General features: G+C 38.4%; 1 protein-coding gene across 3 annotated transcripts in view; it reads right to left on the bottom strand.

Annotated features, from left to right (window-relative positions):
- The window catches only part of LOC120952665 (ETS-like protein pointed), an 81,453-nt gene that overhangs the window by 58,047 nt on the left and 3,006 nt on the right, over nt 1-20,400 (bottom strand). For all 3 annotated transcript variants that reach the window (XM_040372113.2, XM_040372111.2, XM_040372112.2), the window contains 2 exons: nt 18,045-18,546; nt 14,593-14,713 (listed from right to left, as the gene is read on the bottom strand). In XM_040372113.2, the coding sequence (XP_040228047.2) occupies nt 14,593-14,713; nt 18,045-18,533 (610 nt within the window). In that variant the 5' untranslated portion in view covers nt 18,534-18,546. The remainder of the gene's footprint in view (nt 1-14,592; nt 14,714-18,044; nt 18,547-20,400) is intronic.

The raw sequence follows: 20,400 nt of genomic DNA, 5'->3' as shown, positions 1-20,400 counted from the left end.
TGAGTTAGATGAAGGCAACACTAAAAGGTGCACGAGAAAAAGAATGTAACAACTACACGAGCATCGGTTGATGATGTTACCTTTTTTATTCCATTCACCAGCATCCCATGCTTAGAATTGGCCAAACATCAATACACAAACAATATTGTCGTGGACGCTGCAATACGCTATCCTTTGGTCAAACGGGTAATAATATCTCCTTCAAGCATTTCACGCGTATGGTATGGTACACCAAATTTAATTACATCCTGTGTTAGAAAATAGACAGACCAGATAACTAAACTCTGGTCATGCGAACAAATAGTACATTTTCATTCTTGCTAACAATTAAATTAAAACATCCAGACCTTTTGTTGAAGATGCGAGCAGTGTCCCGCGTCATTTACTCCCGTCACCAATGGTGATACATTTTTCAAACAAGTCTACGAGCGGATCGTAATAATGCAATAAGGAATTATGCGAACTGTTATCTTGTAAAAGACGCAGAGCACCTAAACTTCAATACGTTGGAAAAAAAACACACACACAAAGGTAAGGTTGATTCCGTTTGACTTAGGATTAGCCTTGCTCTGTTGGTTAGAGCTAGTGGCAACGTGGAGAGGTAAATAATAAAATTTCAAATTGAATTAGGATTGCTGCGAGGCAAATGTAATTAAAACATTTGCGACTGTATTTCAATCGACACCATCGTAATATTGCCGTAAATATCGTGAAAGCATGACTGATTAGGGCGAGAGTAACCAAGACCGCCGCACTGTAGCATTTGTCAAGAAATGTCAATATTTAATTGGCAGGCTCATTACAATCTCTCTTCCAAACCGCACGCGCGCACTCCAGCTCCTTTAAAAAGGTAGAGTAACGTTATATATAATACAGACCAACAAAATGCCAGTGAAAATCATCGTCTTTGATGTTCGCATCTTTATCCATTCTCTACAAACTGAAACATCTTACACAAAACGTTTTCAGAGATGTTCTATAAGGTCTAGGTTATATAAAGAACTAAAGTAAAGAACGAGATTAAATAGTAAAAGATTTTTGTAATTTCGATTAAACAAGAGTACATAGATAAATCTGATAAAATTATAAACGTAGTTTTGTGGTTTTTTATGAAGGAAAGAGCCTTTTAAAACCACATACTTTATTGCAGGAGAGTCACCCCATCGCAAGACCAACCAGTTTCATTTCGTTTTGCATGACAAATTGTGTATACATGAAATAGACGTGTTGAGTCGGTACTTTTGGTGGCGTTGAAAATTTCAAATGACCGGATGTGTGCTTCGTCGCATATCGCAACCACAACGCCGTACCACCGGAGACGCATCCAATCGCACAACGCACAGACTCGGACACATGTACCAGCAATGATTATGTGTCTCCGTGCGCTGGCATGTAGGCACGTAGTACCCGGCGTTTCTTTATAGTAGAATGGAATATGACACCGATTGTGGGGTCCGAAAATCATCACCTAAAAAGCACATTCTGATGTGCAAACCACAACGAACAGCACAAGTGTGCCGTTTATATCGCTGTAAACAATGAAAGCATCCATTTGTAAATTTTCGTCCGCGCACCGTAACAAGATTTCCATCATTTAATTAGGCGTAATAGTTTCGAACGAGATAGAAACATTGTTACTCCCTCGAAGTGAACTTTTCATCAAAAGAATAACAGAATTTAAATGCTTGGAGTTATTTAAGCAAAACGACCGGGATGGTCCTTTCGTATAAAATAAATCCATCAAAGTTAATACTATTTATGAAAACGACTGGTACATTGTTCTGTTCAGTTATTGCACTACAAGATTTCAATAGGCTATTTAAATATAGAATTTGCAGCATTTGATATCATCATCAACCATTGATGGTGTGATCGACTATATCAGTAGCCGTGTGCCTTCGACGAAAGGCTGTACAGAGAACTAGTCCGTTTCCTCCGTCTTCCCAATGCAGATTGTGACCGTCGGCAACAATACGCGCGATCGCCTTACAGACTCTTTACAGGTTGTATACCATTTTCTTCTCATTCATGAGAAATCCTTGCGCGGGGCTAAAGTATTAAGAAATCGCTACATCCTCTCAAGGATTATCTGTGCGAAATGTGAGAAAACAATCGAAAGAAAAAGAAAAGTTCCCATTGCAGCAACGATGGAACGCTACGCACGTCGGTCAGAGATAGAAGTAAAAGTCATAACAATAACAATAAATTAAGCACCAACCGGAATATGAACTCTTCCACCCCTAGGGCTATTACAATCAAGCAGGGTCGAATGGTGTTGGAGAGCAAAAAGACCGCGCGGCTGACGATGTTTCTTTGTCGCTTCTGGCTGTTCTGCTGCAACCCCCATTGAATGCACCGGATGAGGAGCCACGCGAACGTACAAGTGATCGAGTTCCATGTAGGCAGTGCTCTCGTAGAACGCACATAAAGGGAAGATACCGATGGTAGCTCCAGCTTCTCGTAAAAGTAAGTGCAAGTGTATTCATGTTCCTCTCCCGCCTTACTTCGCTTCGATATCTGTTGCACTTGTTCTGGGATCAGGTTGTGAAGCGGACGGTACCTCCTGCCGCTGCTCCTTCAACTTTTTTTTATTATTTTTAACTAAACCGTTTCTGCGGTGATCTGTCTCACGGTTGATCAAGTTACACGAGCGTACGCCGGCATGCTACCCATCAATTGCAGAGAACAAAAAAAATGTCAGAAAATATCAACCCCGCATGTATACAAACGCATCTGTGTGGATAAGCTTGCTCCTGCACACCTGATGACCAGCCGTTTGCATGCTGCATAGCGATTATGCCCATATGCTGAAACTTGACTTTTTACGTTTTATTTTTATCTGCATGAGAAAACGGTCGCGTGGCTCTCTTATGCCTTGCTGCACGATCTTGGCGTATGTATGCCTTGCGCTGGAGGATCCAGTTTGTCCAGTTAACGATAGAGTAGAGCCACTCGTTGTAGTCTCGGTCTTTTTTCGCTCGTTCCATTTATCATCGATCGGCAGTAGTGGGGCAGCTTCAGCATACGCATCCTGTTTCAGCGCAGAAAGAAAGATAGACTTCCGATGGCTAACAGCAGCATCCAGTAATTGCATAAAGGAAAGGTGAATTCAACAGGATAAACACGAGCAGGACGGACAACATAGCGAAATTGAAACGCAAAAGCAAGATAACAATATTCGATGGAGCTTAACTCAAAACCGGTTTAGCAATCGAAGACAGGTTGGTATCGATCTTTCGTTTCATCCCGTTTCCCTTGTTCAACCAACTGCCATTCAACTGTCTAGTCATTCAAGAACAGTTCACACAGACCCCTTCACTGGTTCGTTGCTACTTCCTGGACTAATCGGATTAGTTATGCTGAGCAATCATCGTTTGCAAATGAGCCACCTTACCAAGAGGGTGCTTCATTTTCTTGGCCTTGTCACCGTTCCTCACGCTCCGTATACGTGCTCGACGGATCTCTTTCGATTCCAGGTTTACTGGAAAAAAAGTCATAAATTACAACGCCAAAGCGTTCACGGACAGGACGACGAATGTTATCTAAAATTTGAAAATTTATTACCATCTTCAAGGCATCGTAAATCTCGTCACAATCTGCCTCCATTACAATGCTCTCGTCTGCTCCATCTTTTTTTAAATCAACAAATCTTTGCAGGGTATCATTGAACGCATCTGAATGAGTGCTCTCCGCTACCAATACTAGGGGTAGCAATTCCCCGGGCACTTCAAATTAGTGCTGCAGTCTGGACAATAATGTTTCTACTAGGCTCTTAAAATATAGTATGATATGTATGCAGTGAAAAGGTGTTCACTCTCCGAATCTGTTCTACGGTTATTCTCACATGTCCCGCATCCGTACCATAATTGAAAGGTGTGAATCAGACCTACGAGAGGAACACACTTTGTGCGAGAGTTGGACTGATTGATGATGAAGGTAATTCATCTATTCGTTTTCTTCCAGCGCACAGGCTTGCTTGATTTATATCGACCAATGACCCGACAGCGAGTAACAGTTACGACGCAGGACATAACTGGCCGTACGAAAATGTCCTCGAGTTGATCGTATGGCGTGCTCAGCCCAGGAATAAGGTTAAGAAAATGATAAAACCGAAACAGGTTTCTGCTTCTTTGATCACGACTCGTCGAACGCATAAAGTGCGCTTTTCGTGCATTTTTTTATCACAGTAAGAAAATAATTGTTTTTGCCAAATACAGTATTGCAACTAACCCCAACGGATTTTGAGTTCCCATTTTTATTTACACACGTAACTCAATGCAATCGATTAAAATAATCAAATGGCTCTGCATGAATTTTCTTTCCTTGCTTCAAAACAAAGGTACGAATGTTTTTTTCCATCACTGTCAAGTATATTGAGGTTGCGCAATTTCACAACACATCTACGCTGCATTGCTTTTTTGTTATTTTCCGTTAATCCCTGTCGAAACAAACAAATTTCTTTCCTTTTCTGAAGCACATCTAATGAAGAAAAAATCTTCATCGACTTCATTCATTAAAAGATCTGCCAACAGAGAGGTAAGATCGTGCGTGTAAAGCTGCTGGTATAACAAGAATAACAACGCTACATCAAGGGAGGAACCTTCATTCAAGCTAACCTGTTTTGAAGCTGATACATCGGGTCGATCGCCCTTTGCCTTTCCCAATGATCTCGTTTTTTCACTAGATTGGTGCGAATGGTAAGGATCGATTGAAGGCTGTGTTGAACGCGTTTTTCTACTCTTCCGAGTTTCTGCCCGTTTCTTCATACGCAGGCTTTCCTCCTTATTTCTCAATTCGTAATCAAATATTCGCTGTCACCTTACACAGTGCAATCAGCAGACAAAGGAAACAAAACGGAATCAAAAAAACTAAACTAACACGATACACGACCAGCTTAACCGACTCATTAAATTTTATGCTAATATCGAAACTCCCTGCATGCTGCTTCCTCACGAACCCGGCGTGAGGTTTCTTCGATGCCGTTTACGTACCGTGCCTTACGGTTCAGTTCTCGACTTTCACGCAGACCAGAGCCTAAACTATACACCGTTCCCAATCGGCTGGTGGGCCGCTGCAAAGCGAATGAGATCTACACAAATGAACTATTTAAACTGAAACGACAGGTTTTCGCCACAGGTGGTGACGCCACTGAAGGCCTAAATATTGAGGCTCCAAGACATCGATCGATCGTAAACGGTCGATCTTACTTTCATCTTTTATGCTATATGTTTCATTCATAAAGATCGATCGTTGTGTTGTAGCAGAATACAATGTATATGGCATGATTATATCTATGAGTCTAGCGATCGAATCAATTTTGCAGCAATGTATGATGCACTTACATGTAATGAGTATACCATGAAGTATGTCACATGGACTTACCACACATGGATGGTGTCTACATTACGTTGGTTTAATAGAGCCTAAAATGAGCTTATTATTTTTGCTACATAATACTAGTAACCGATGTATCAAGTAAATGATATTCAAGATGATAAAAATAATCAATAATATAAATGATGATCAAGATCAGCATATATATAAACGAGCTCAGACAACCAACGAATGAAACGCACATTAGCTGCAAATTTCATACAAAAAACATCACTAACAACACTGTCTTATTTCATCCACGATGCACTATGGATGTGTGAAATTTGTTCGTAGATAGTAAATTGCAAAATTATATTTAACCAAGCTAAAATATACTATGACACTAATACATTTGTGAAAAAAATATTATAATGGATTAATTGGCACGCTAATGAACATTTGACTAAAATTAAATCACATTTCAATTTTTTTTAATTGCAATCGGCAATAGATTCAATAACTAACTAGCTTCACTATAACCCTTTTGGCAGTGCTACATTCATATGAAATAAGCTCTACTGTTGGGTTGTGCTATCGTGTGGTAATATGAATGAAATGATGAAAGAGAAAAAAAGGTAAAATGGAAGATGTATCATAAATTTTGTGACTCTATTTACATATCTCTTCCGTTCATCGCCATGCTGACGGCAACTAAGCTGTATTGGTGGGTTCTACGGTTTGTGAAGGGTTTACGACCGGACGACAACACCCTTCGTTTCCTTCTTTTCATTATGCTTGCCGTGCTTGCAGGCCTCGAAAGCATATGATTCTGGGTCGACGGTTTAGCCCTGCCAGTCAGCTACTGCTGTCAGTACTAACATTCGTTCGGTAGCAAAACAGCAGTCAGCACTACAAAAAGCTTCGTCCATGTATATGCATACGTTTAGCGCGATCGCCCGATCGACGTTTGTGGCCATTAAACCACAAAAGCCTCCAGCGTAGCCGAGGGAATTACAGGGTGTGGAGCAAAAATCACATTCTGCGTAAGGGTGGCTCATTGAAAAAAGGCTTCATTCATTCATACGCTAGAGCTCATTCATTCATCCGATTTCTCACCGGCTATGCTGTGCCAAACGCTTTTCTGCTGAAGTTTGACTACTACAAATATGGGTTTCCAATGCTGTTTTCTTATTCGTGTCAACTAAAGTCAAACATCTCACTTGATACCCATGGATTTTAAGTAAAGAAAATCTCTAATATAAGAATGCTATGATCTGTATTGAATGTTTTCGAAAAATAATTTTGAACATTCAGACAAGAAGATTAAGTATCCATGCTGGATTGGATGGATTGTGGATTGTGTAATTTCGTTTTATTTTATTTTCGATAGATTTTTATCATTGTTTATTTTTTACATCTTTTTTATTTCTTTTCTCTAAAATTAAATTAGCATACTGAAAAAGCTTTGTATGTTTGATGAGGCCAGAGTCAAGAAAAAGGCGGGAAACCTGATAGAAGCTCATTCAAACATCATGAATATTTAATCGAGCATATTTTGTTTCGATGGGGAGAAGAATCTATAGAATGTGAAAAGCACTGGAAAGCGCCACTTGGAAGCAGACAGAAGATTAGCAGAATATCGGTACAGACAATTATAGAAACATTTATTATAATTTCTTCCAAACGATCATTTGATAAGTTCATCAAAATGAACGCATGTCACGTTAGCATTTTGACGTTCAGCGTATTAGTAAATATGCATTGACAGAAGTAACGAGTAAGCCATCTTAAATTCATATTACAATGTGCGAAGTGTTGAAGTCTTTAAAAGTTGTGTAATTTACTTTCAGTTACTTCTATACGTTCGACAAATAGGAACCACTGTAAAACAAAATGTAACAAAAAATATTCTGTATAGCTACCCACTGCACTTCCTAAAACGATGAAAGTGCGTAATGATTCCGTGGAGCTAACCGTCTTGGGTCATAAAATTGGGACAAGCCTGTTAAGCCGCGCCGCAATGGGATACTGTACATGATTCGGTAATGTATTAGAATAAACTGTGCAGAGCATACAAATCGTGTCGTTAACATGATGCGAAACGCTGTTGATTTTTTTCAATTTATAAGGATTCGTGACGTCTTCTAAAAGTTTTCATAAAATCAACAATGAATTCTAAAACATGCTATAAAAAGATACGTTCAAACAACTTCCGTTTGAATGATCAATTAGGACAATAAACTTGTTACATGCTTGTTTTACAAACAAATAGCCTAATATAAAAGAGAATAATAACATACTACTAATTTTATCAATATCAGCGTCTGATCAGGATCGAATGATCAAGTATCCATATGAACATGAGTATCAATCGTCATAGATCAATTGTTCTTCTTGCCTTGAATGATGCTTGATATTTGAAAGATGCATAACATAAAAAACATGTGTAAACGATTGGTTGACGGAATCAAAATTATCTGATGTGTGCAATACATGAGCAATAGCTGTAATTCTGTAATAGCTTGTAAACCATAGGCTTGCTGCTGGGTGTACTCCATTTAAAACGCAATTCAACGTCAAAATTTTCTAACATCCAAAAACTGTCGAAAGGAATATGTGACAACAACCCAAACTGTTTATCTTGTACCTCTCGGTTTTGGTTAATATAAGCGTAGGTGTGTTGATATATAATCCCAGTTTACGAACATTTCTCGCTTACTGGACCCTTCTCTTATTTATTGAGAACCTGATGTATTTATATAGTATAGAGTTACACATTTCATATAGTAGTACATGATGAATCTCCATACAGCAGTGATAAACTTGTGGCATTAATGTTACAGGGAAATGGCAACATCTTGATAAACAAAAATCATTCGTAATTAACACAGCTACCGAATATTAGTCACTCGCTCTGAACGCTTCAGCATCATTAGCATCTTGGTTTGTTTTCGATAAGATTTCCCATGTCCAACAAAGTTCGATTCAATCCATCGGTTCATTTCGAGCTAATTAGCTATAACCACGAAAGGCCACCATGCTTGCAAGCGCCACAGGCCAAGCTTCTTAGGTATCTCAGGAACGAATAAAATAGTCTAGTCGTGCCGCAGAAAACGAGAAGAACCATCTAGCAATCGACAAACATCACAGAAATCACTCTATTTGGGCCACCGAGCCATCTTTTTCACTGTACTATCACAGTATCTGATTCACTCACATGAAAACGTGTCTTTCTCCATTGCTATGAATACAAAATGAGTTAAAATCTAAATTTCGGTTTAATTTCTAGTTCTAAACAATCCAATTCTAGTCAAATAGCTCAAACTGTAACATACATTGTCATGTGCAATGATAAAATAACAAACATAATTTAGCAATTCAATCCTGTTTTTTAAGAGTAAAACAAATAGAACAATTAGCAATGATCATCGACGTATTATCGCAAAAACAGTGATGAAAAGATCAGGCGTGTTAGATAACATAAATGATGTCCATCGTTCATCGAACTGTCCTCAAATAATCTTGTGCTCTCTGCGGAGCAACAAAAATCTAATTGATATTTCCTTTTCCTTTTAAGAATGATTGAAGCAGATGCTGAAAAGATATCATGCAAAAAGATGGCAAAAACCTTATATTTACGATAATTGCTTATCGTTTTGCCGCATCATTTTGATTTTCTCTAATTATTGTGGTTGATGACAGCTTAATATCAAATTCTGAAATCAACTATCAAATGAAGAAATGCGAAAATTGTTAAGCTAACAATAATAAGTTACGTCTATAACATTTTATTGTATGTATTTTTGATATCAATATGGTAGAAAACAAATGTATGAAGTTTGAAAAACAGAATAGTCAGTTGCTTAACGTCACAAACACAACACACGTCTCACTACTACGTAATTTTGCAACCAGCAATCCAAAGCAAATGGAGCTTAAAACATTGAATTGCTTGTCAAATTCTCGATAACATAACTTCAATGAATAATCAAGCCGGAATATAGAATGCAATGGAAGGGTCTGAAGATATCGCAAGATAAAGAATAAAATAGAATAAAAAAGGGCAAAAAGTACACAAGGCACAACATGATCAGATACGCAAGCGAATCGCGTTTTTAAATGATTCAACGAAGGTTAAGGCCCATTCAGTAAAGGAAGAAGCTGAATGACTGGCTCGTGGAGGCCAACGATAATAAACTCCGAGTAAGTTATCTTACACTGACGGAAAGATGTGAATGATGCTGATGGATCTAGAGATTCTACCCTTTGAAAACGGCGCGAAGCTTTTCTACACACTTAGCCACTCGAGTACCAAACACTTGCTTTGAGGGCGAAATACGCATGAATGAATGAAGCTCTTATTGTGTTTGTGAGCAGTTTTGCAGTGGCATTGATGCTTGGGCTAATGTTTTCATTCATATACATCAATCAACCGTGGCTGCTGCTGACTCGCGGAGCAATCATATGGACGACACACTGCTAATGGCATAGTACCAGCAGATAAGAAATACAGCGAGACGCACGGTGGAGATAAATGATTCTATATGTGGAGAGGAAGTAGAAATGTTCTTCTCTTATTTCATAATGTGAGTCTGGAAAAAGGGCATTGCTTTATGCAATAGTCAATGTGAAATTAAAACAAAATATAGATGATCATTAAAATATAAACTGCATACAACAAAGCAATTCTGATATAAATATTTTCAAACACTTTAAATAAAAATGTATGTAACCTAAACAGAAGAGCTCATTCCAAAATAAAATATCTTTAAAAATACTTTCGGTAAAGGAATTTTTATAAATTTTATTTAACTACATATTATTTATTATTTTATTGGTTCCTGTTAAAAGAAATAAATTATTAAAACCTCTCACACACACTTCATCGCTGGTAAACCGGAAACAGCGTGAGTTTCAAGAGAAAATTTAAATTTGATTTTCGTGTAAAAGTTGTTGACCACTGTTCGTAAAAACCAACTATGCTTTGAGCTTTATCTCATAGATGGCGCTGTTGGAATGCAAGTTGCACGGAAGCTTGAACGCAAAATAGTTTCCCGTTTGCATACAGGTTTTCCCCGACATACGCAACTAAGGCGGTGCTCTGGCAGTCATCGAAGAAGACTTTAGGCAACGTTAATCGCACCCGCGGGCGTGCGTGCTTTTTTTTTTTTGAAAATGTATAGAATTTGACACCCGCTGCATGTGTCAGTTTGAAAATGCATGCGTCAGAATCTTTTTTTATTTAACCGCACGTACACCCGCACGTTCGCACTAATCGCAGGAGCGATTACCGCTACCTTCAATACGAACAAACGTATAGAGCAATGTGGAGATGCACCGTCAGATACTCTCGAACAAACAAGACCAATGTCGCTTAGGACCAGTCAGTTTCATTGTGAAAGGAAATGATGGTGGTCGTGTTGCGCAAGCGAACGATGCTTGACACCGGCAGACCAACCTAAGTTTCATTCTGTCTTTGATGTTCGATACAGAAAGTCCGATTTATCTGTATTCCTACCAAGGTGGATTAAAAATACCAGGTGGTGGAAAAGGGCCTTTGAGGGGTCGTCATAGTTTAGGGACTTTACGTCATTTTAAAACCGTTAAAATTTGGTTTCCGCACATAAAGCATAGCAAATAGAACAGATTTCTTTGTTACTACGAGCATTTTTGTATGTCTATTGATTTTATCGAAAAAATGAGGAATAATATGTCTATGATAAGCATATAAGCATTTTTGTATGTCTATTGATTTTATCAAAAAATGAGGAATAATAACAAAAGATTTGATGATTTGTTTCGTCACGAAATTTAAAATCATGTGAGTAAGAGTTCTAAATCACTTAAATTGTCCATGTGTCTCGTAAATAATGAGAAATAAATGTTAAAATAGGAAATATACATGATTTCTTAGTTTTTATCCTCAAACATGTCGAAGACACAATGAATTAAACAATAAATTCACGAAATAACACGAAATAATACACTTGAATCTATGTTTGCGACAAGAAATGAGTTTTCTCGATTTTCTAGCTTTTCAGGATATTAATATGATATTTTGTTATTTCTTTATAAAGAGAATCATTATTTGATGTTATATTAGACATTTGACAGCTGAAATAAAATCGCATGCTGCAGATCGCAAATGCTGTCATTAACGTCAAATCCCATACAAAAGCTTGCGGCAAAATCGCATGCGGCGAGGATCTGACCGTTCCCTCACAGATGACCACCCTAAGGCTGCGCTCTGGCACCAATCGAACACGACATCAAATATGAAAAATGTATGGGATTTGACATGTTCGATTTGATAACCAACAAATCGTACCGTCTTACAAAAAGGAACGGTACGGTATGGAAATTAGTCCTTGAGGTGTGGAGGTCCACTAACAGTGACACCATAAATTGTCGCTCTCTTGCCATGCTCACTCGAAGCAATGCGATGTCCAGCGGTCAAAGTGTTAATAGTTTACAAAAGAGGAATATATATGTTTCATTTTCTTAGCAAATAAATGGAAAATTATTAAAGACTAACTAGGCCGCTCTTACAAGACCAAAAATGGCCGAAAAAAAGTTGAACAAACAAAACCAAGCGTATATTTTCTTCTTGCGCACAAAATGCAGCGTTTTGCAAGTCACTTTCGAATGTAAACATAATTATTCACCGCCTCCACATGTTTTTCAACAGCTGTCAAATGGTGTATTTGCTTCATATTGAAGCTTCACATCGATCTGATATTTCATTTTCATCGTATAATTTTTTATTTATTCAGCATGATTTTCAATACGTTTCAAGCTGGATTAAGTTTGACAGTTCTTTGTGATGTGTTGAAAATCATGAGCAAAAACTGAAATTTCAATATGAAGCAAATATAACATTAGACAACTGTTGAAAAACATCTTGGAGGCGGTGAATAATGATGTGCACATTGGAAAGTGACTTGGAAAACTCTGAAACTCGTTTTTTCTTCTTTGGATAACCATTGTCAGTCAAAGACTGTCTGTACCACTAATCGGTTTGGCTTATGACTTATGAATTTACCCGTAGCAGGAGAGTCAGTCCTACGTTTGGCGGCACGGTCCATTCGGGACTTGAACCGATGACGTGCATGTTGTTAAGTCGTACGAGTTGACGACAGTACTACGAGACCGGTTAAACGAGATAATCCATTGCAAAATCAGAAAGATAATTAAGCTGTATTAAAACACTAACCACGCTAGTGTAACACTTGCGATAGTTGCTGATTATGTAATGTCCGGACCCGGCCGTAAACAAAAAATATTGGCCGTGGTTGGTAAATGACCGAGTTAAATAACTTAAAAGTCATTTGAACCATGTTAAGAAACTTAAGACGGGAGGACCGAGTTCCCTTGAATAATTCTATCAATAACATAGAAGCCTAGGAAAATGTGTAATAGACTTCGTCGACTTAGTAAGTACCATGGAACTAAATAGTCAGTCCATCCTACGGAAGGATGATTTAGGTGTGGTTTATCTTGTCCGATATTGTCCAACATAGTTATAGAACAGCCCACATGATCGTCCCAACAAATAAAATTGTTTAATCAAACAAATCAACAACGCATTACATACATAACAGTATATTACAGGTACATACCAAGATATTGGTTATGCAGCCGTTTTATCAGTATACTTATGCTGTTAATGATTTCTTAGAACCGCTTGTTGTTTCCTGTAAGGTAATGTTTCATCATCACAGGAAATTCAGGAATTATTTCTGCAGCTCTGTACATCTTGCTCTCCAAAGAACTACAATGACACAATTCTTACCAAGTCATTGCCTGCGTAACCCTAATCTTTATAGCGGTTCAATTAAATTGGTCTCCTTAATTTGAAATAGCAAAAACCCCATATTCAATAATTGCTGATCGTTTGATTCCATATCAAAAACAGTCATATCTGCAAGGTAGCCTCTGAAATATGATTTCCGTCTATTAATCCTTTTACTCAATCACATTTGACTGCCGTGCATGGTTTGAATGTTTTTTGACCGCAATGGTCACATATTTTACTGTTTTATTGTACCTGCTTATCCGAATACGTTGGCATTGAAGATATCTGTTCAATCTAATCAAACGTTTTTCCAAGCCAAACCATTCTTATTGACACCACACAAAAAGTTTACAAGCCTACGTGCATTCAACATACACAATCAGTTCCAAGCTGAAAGCTGAAGTGAAGATGTTTGTTAAGTTTTTCTTGGTGATCGCCTTGCTGCAAGCTGTCTGCGCACAGCAACGGTTTGAAGTGCTGGTTGAGTTTGGTACCAACTTTAGCACACTTGCAATCGACACGCAAAATGAAATCAATGAGTTGTATCACTTTAACGCGGACATGGTGCGTGAGTTCAATAGAGAACTGCTGCTAGAGCTGGGTCGCATGGTACCGGAAATGCGCGAAGCAGACTCATCCTTCCAACAGCAGATTGCAGCCGCCGATGGAGTAGACGACGAGTGCCGAGAGTATGTGGAAGAGCTGCGTGAGTTGTTCCTGCTATTTCAGAACTGGGACATTCAGGATTGCGCATACTACGCGCATGTTGAACTGGCAGACGACAGTGTAAACCGTTTTTTGCCGTACGCCATCACATTCTTGTCGGAAAACACGCGATCCATTTCACAAGTGGTGGAATCATTTTCACGTAACAATGCTGTAGCGGAGTTTGATGCACTCGTGGAAGAGCTGGATGGTGAATGGGAGTACTACCAGACGTTGGCCGTATCATTTGGTGATTTCCTGTTCGATGAGATCCTCGCTCATGCCGACGTGGCAGATCGTGTGTATCTAGATCTTGTTGAATGTCGTGAAACGGCTGTGCGCCTGCAAGAATCAGACCAGGAATACATTCTATCCTACTTGGACAGTAACTGCGAATAATAAAACAAGCCTTCTTTAACGCTTGAACTTTTGTTCTTTCTCGTTTTGTTATCGCCTTTTCTCTTTCTCTCTTTCTCTCTCTCTCTTACCCCCCTCATCGCACCCCCCCCCCCTCTCACAGTCTGTCTCACTCTTTCGGCTACCGTGTAGTAACCGCGTATGTTGCATTTGGTAAATTCGAAAATTACCCTTGATTTCAGCTCAATTGACCATTATGTTTAACAACAGAATAGACGGTTTAGTCGTATCAGTAACAAACAAATATAATTCGTCGTTTGCATCACTCAACGGCTTCTCACATACCTATTCAATTGAAGCCAATATTGTGCGTTGTTGCAACATATGAGATATGAATAAATGAAAACCACATGTACACTCACCAAGTGATGCTTCGGGATCAGACAGATCGGAAAGGCTTGGTACCTTTTGAATATTTCGTATAGGTCCATCGTCCAACGGTTCCTGCTTGAGCTGTATTGAACCTGAATCGCCATCGCAGCCCTGTGAAGAGATTTATAAAAGTTAAGAAAAAGGTAAGTTTGTTGTTCTGTCTTATCGACAGCTTCTGCTTATCGATCTTATTGACAGCATCTGCTGGGGTAGTGTTGGGGTTATGGTTGGTGTGCTTTTTATTATATTTTTCGTTTCATAATGCCTTAATAATTTGGACCCAAATATTCTGCTTTTAAACTGCTTCCGGTACTAGCGGTGAGCTGTGCTAACCGCAGTCAGTCTACTATTCGAACTGCAGACTGAGAAATTACCTGTAACTTTTCCCTTTTCCCCTAATTACTGTAACTTTCCTCCAAACGAGAAGATCGTACCTTTTACAATATTGTAAACAAGTGCAGACCAAAAACCAAAAGAAGAAGACGATTGCTTACTTAAAACTGAATTATTCCATTGCGATGGTACCAACTTATTCGAGAGATATTAGAGTAAAAATAGCTACCGCCCTTTTTTCTCACTTATTAGGAGGCACTAAATAGAGACATATTAGGATTCTCTTAGCATACTCAATCATCATGTCATACCCGATGTCTATATTCAAGCGCCCGGAAACCATCAAGGGAGTGTGCTTCTAATCGTAAATCATGAAATTTTACTACGCTTTGAACAGGGAGTACAAGGGATACAAGTCACCATAAATATGTTAACACGATAATGATTGAAGGGTCGTATGTATTAATGCTCCAGTTTTCATTTCTCATCAGCGGAAGTAAATTGGAAATAGAAGGTGCAGTGTTGCGACTATCAACGAGCCTTGGCTAAAGTGTGCGGAGAAAGAAATGTTATCTATTTTACTGACGTATTTATTCCGAAATCAAGAAATGACTAAATGTTTGTAAAAGTTCCATTGAATGCCAAGGGAATACAAGTAATCTTTCCTTGATAATGAACTAGACATATATTTTTGCAAACAATTCAAGAATATCGAATTTATCTTATGAAAACCGGCTTTTTGCAGGGTTTATTTTCGAAATTACAGAATTATTTTAAGAGGTATACATATTTATGTCAATAAATGTGGTATCATTTCATAGTGAGATGGATTAAATTAAAAGGTTTGGGTTTACATTCAATCACGCTTAAAAAAGCTCTTCAAAACCTCAATGGGTAATATGGCCATCCTTGCTGTGCTGCTTCGTGATAGCTACTGATCTGTACGTTTTATTATATATAGTTTTGAATGTCTACAATAAATTAAAATAAACAAAAGTGATTTCTTGCAGCACTCAGTATAATCGATTCTGACTACTTGCTTTATCTTAAACATCACATACCATCACCCATCGTATACACTTTGTATGCGTATGCTGCATGTAAACCACAACACTCAGAAGAGAACGATTCACCTCAACGCTACTATGAAGCAATAACAACCGATTTCATTCATAAAACTAACTATACATGCTGGAAGCGTAAAACGGCGAGAAATACACGCGTGGTCGTCTAGTCAGTTGGGGTCACGTTTAGGCAGCCGTTTCTTCACTCCAGATACCTCCTTTGCTATCCTAGCCCCAAGGGTTTGACCTGACAAACCGTAAACAGAATATGTAAACACACACGCGCCAACCCGGGCGAGTGCATGCCTCCCACACGTTGATTGTAAAGCCGTTCGCCTTCAGAAATTGATCGAAAGCATCAGTACGATCGACAGCTGGATAATACCAAAAGGCACTTACCAACGTTATACAGAGGAAGCGCCGCGGCTTCACATTGGCACTGTTCACACAGCAGATGAATGATCCACGACACACTGAGATAGCTACTCTTTATCTAGTGAACGTCAACGACATCATGTATTTGCAAACACATGTAAAAATACTTTCTAACATGCAATCAGTTTTCTCCTAGATGCAATTGTTAATGCCGAAATAGTCTCTCATGAATTAACCAGCAACACGAAAAAAAGAGTAACACAACAACATGTAACCAACCTGACTCTCAAAATTGATGATAAAATTCATTTTCTCAAATCTCATACGATCACCATCAGAAAATAGAAGAACCAAAATGAAATAAAAAACAGTAACAGAACTGTAACGAAAGAGTTGCATCCGACCACTCGAGATGTGGCCATAAATTTACTGCAATGTTTTGACAGTGTTCGGCTTGATAAAGACAGACCTGGTGGGTGCTTAAACACGGCATCTCATTTGTGTTAAGATTCATAAGCATCTTTTTGCTTTTGCTTACAAAAATCCGATGTTCGTCGCAATCACCTGCTACTTTTAGTACGCACCAGTTGCATGCTATAGCAGTAAGTTCACAAAAACTTACAAACGTTCCCGAGCCGAACATTGATCAAGGCAAATAGCAAACGAGACCGACGACGCTCTCAAGTTGTTCACGGGTCGTTGTAAATAATTATCTTAAATAGCAAAACAGATTGACTCTTTCTTGAAACGAATGCCACACAGACATGCTGGAGGATTTTTTCACCACCAAGATGTTGTTACACACCAAATATCTCAACTCACGCGCACAGCTAAAATATGATGCTGCATGTCATAATGAAATTTTAAATATGCGATTTTAATTCCAAATATACAATTCGTTCCATCGCCAGAAGTCTGAGAAGTATACGCGACAGCCTTGCGTAAACATTCGCATTTTTGTCTGTAATGATGGCGACAAGATATAACGTTGACATCATCATCGTCATCGGGTAAGTATTTCATGCCATCAGTCATCGAACAATCAAGCGCTCGAAAAGTGTTCGCAATCAGCATGAATCAATTGTGTGTTTTGGGTAAGTAGTGCATTGTTCCGCAAACAGAACTCATATGTTTACAACCCACTAGGGACGCATATTCTCCATATGCTGCTAAAGGCGATATCTTAGTGTAGTTATCGATTCGTCTGTGACGACACGTCGCTATCTCATGCTGAATACAACGATAAGTACGATAGGCATGGTGTTCAAAATTATCAAGCATCGATGGGGGAACGTATTCCATAGCTGATTTTTTTTATTGTTGAACTACTATTTTTTTCACCATGCACTGTCTGACCATGTACCTCAAGAATGATGAATATTTCATAAAGTGTTCATCGAAAGCAGATGCATTTCGGTTCCATTGAATGGTGCTGCCTTCGTCACAGAGCTTACGTTGTTAAATTAGAATTCTTCCTTGTGATTGCAGGCGATCCCACCATCCTGCTTGGGTATCACAGCAGTATTCTCTTACTTATTATTCGATGTACGTTCTGTAACATTGTTTTGGTGTTGGAAATATGTGAATGATTTAAGCGGTATAATATACATATTTGAATTAATTATTGTTGCTCATGCCCCTCACCATTTATACGGATTTATATTACTTACTTGTACAAAGGTTGGTAGAAAACTGACGGATTTCTTCATTTTCTTCGGCCTCGTCAGGCCTTCACCGTTGCCTCCACTACAAATTGATGATGTTAATGATGATCCAGAGCTAAGGTTAGAAACACCCATCGGAACCAACGCCATTCCGGTTTGGTGTTGATTTTGGTGATTGTTCTGATGTATTCCTCCAGAAGCACCTATTGCCCCGACGCTTGGTCCCGATGTTGTAGCACTACCCGTGTTCATAAGCTGCATTTTGCCAGTTAACATAGATGTAGTCAGCGAAAGATCAAATGCTGTATCGTAGCAACGAGCTGTGTTGTTCAAACTGCGGGACTGCTGAGGACCGCTTTGATGGGGCGATTGGATATCGTTCGGTGGTGGATAGAAGTTGACACTAACAGCTGCCGTTGGTGTCGGAGCCTCGTAGAAGGGGGTCTCTTGCAGCGAATAATCCGCCAGTACCTCGTATGCCAGGTCCGTTTCCATTGCTTGGATGTGCCTTTATTTTTGTTCCAATAATATAAATGTAAGAAGAAAAAAAACATTAAAGAGAGCAATTAGAGTACTATAGACACATGTATTTGCTAAACATGAAAGAAAATAAAGAAATAGCCTTTACATGATATAGTTAATGAAACTATTTATAATGCATAGATAAGCATTGGTTTCATTATACATAAAATATTATTCTATAAATAGTATTGCATTGTTAGTATTGTTACTTCATTAAAGTACTACTGATTCCCTTGCCAGACACCATTAACTTCCCTATTATGTATTTCTACGAATTTTATTTGTAGCCTAAAAGTATGACAGTGTGTAATGATGTCGCCGTCATTGTCGCCATCTCCAAACGGTGATTATGGACAGCAGGACAAGAAAGATTCCAAAGCTTTCGAGTGCCAGGCGCCATCATTAAGCAATGGTAACCCAATCCATGTGCAGGGGAAAGAACTTGTATGGCATGCAGCCGTGCTCGAATATACTTAAATAAATATATAAAGATGTATAAATATAAATATATGGCAATATTTATGTACATATACGTACTTTACTTCAACGTACTATTTTCATACAGTCAATGTTACATCTATTAGTTTAACAAAAAATAAATTCCATCCGATTTGAACAGAACTCCGAACAGAACCGAATCTTGGTAAGCATGCATGCTGTAACATGTGTTTGTAGACCATTACCCGATAGCAGGTAGTCCTTCGCACTGTCCTAGGATCTGGGATGCTATTCTACACTTTTCCATTCTATCCCCATCCGTTTCCCACAATTCTTGTCCGGCGTCCGTTATTGTAGGACCTAACCGCCTTGCAACTGTTCCTGAATGATACAGTATGCATTAACTTTGAAGGGAAACTACACGTAAAGCGTTTTCGTACTAGTTCTTATCCATCCCAAAAAATGTAAAAAACAAGATGTAAAATGTATGTATTTGTATGTCCGAATCAAATTATTTTTACTGTATTTGTACCAAAATGCAGACTTAGATTATGAAGATTTATACTATAGATTTACATTTAAATGAAAATCTGACAATACAATTTAAAGAGGCGATTCATGCAACGTAACCCTCTTTAACGTTAAACATTAAAGAAACATTTTGGTTATAAGCTCTTTTTAACATTTCCTTTTACTTGCATCGAACTGCATTCGTTAAACAACGTGGTGCAAGGTTATACATTTTCCTGGAATATGTGAAGGAAGATTGAAAGAAACAGATGAGCTAAAGCTTTATTTCACGTGTTTTTTTGCATTATTTTTTTTAGATTCTGGTTGAATCTTCTCTTTTCTCACAGTTTCAAACTCCTCGGATAGATGTGTAGCAAAGCAAAAAACAAATCCACCATATGGTAGACTAACAACAACGTGACAAAGAACCAAACAATCATCAAGCGTTTTACTTTTGTTTATTCAGACTATTTTGCAAAATGACTGTAAAATGTCCTAAGTACCTTACATTTGAAAACTAATGGAAGTCACTTATTACATTTAAAGATAATATAGAAGAGTGTAGTAGGAATAGTAAAACCTTGCAGTTTTTATCTTACACATCTATAACCACCAAAAAATCTTTAATCTAACGTTTAACATCAGAGTAACTAAAACGATTATTTTCGAAATGCTTCGGTTCAACGTTCGCAGTCGATTACCACGTGCGTTTGAATAAAATGGAAATAAGATAGCAGGTGTCTGGCAATTTGGTTAGGGATGCTGAATCCTTGGCGAAACTGTAACTTAATCCTTTTACACAATCGGAAAACCTGTCTGGCATTTCAAACGGGTCTAAGCAGTATAGCTAGCTCTGAAATAAATCTCCATCTTTTGGACCCAACCAGTGGCT

Source organism: Anopheles coluzzii, chromosome 2 (assembly GCF_943734685.1).
Source record: "Anopheles coluzzii chromosome 2, AcolN3, whole genome shotgun sequence".
Classification (NCBI taxonomy): domain Eukaryota; kingdom Metazoa; phylum Arthropoda; class Insecta; order Diptera; family Culicidae; genus Anopheles; species Anopheles coluzzii.
The sequence above is the reverse complement of the archived record's forward strand: the minus strand, read 5'-3'. Positions and strand labels throughout refer to the sequence as shown.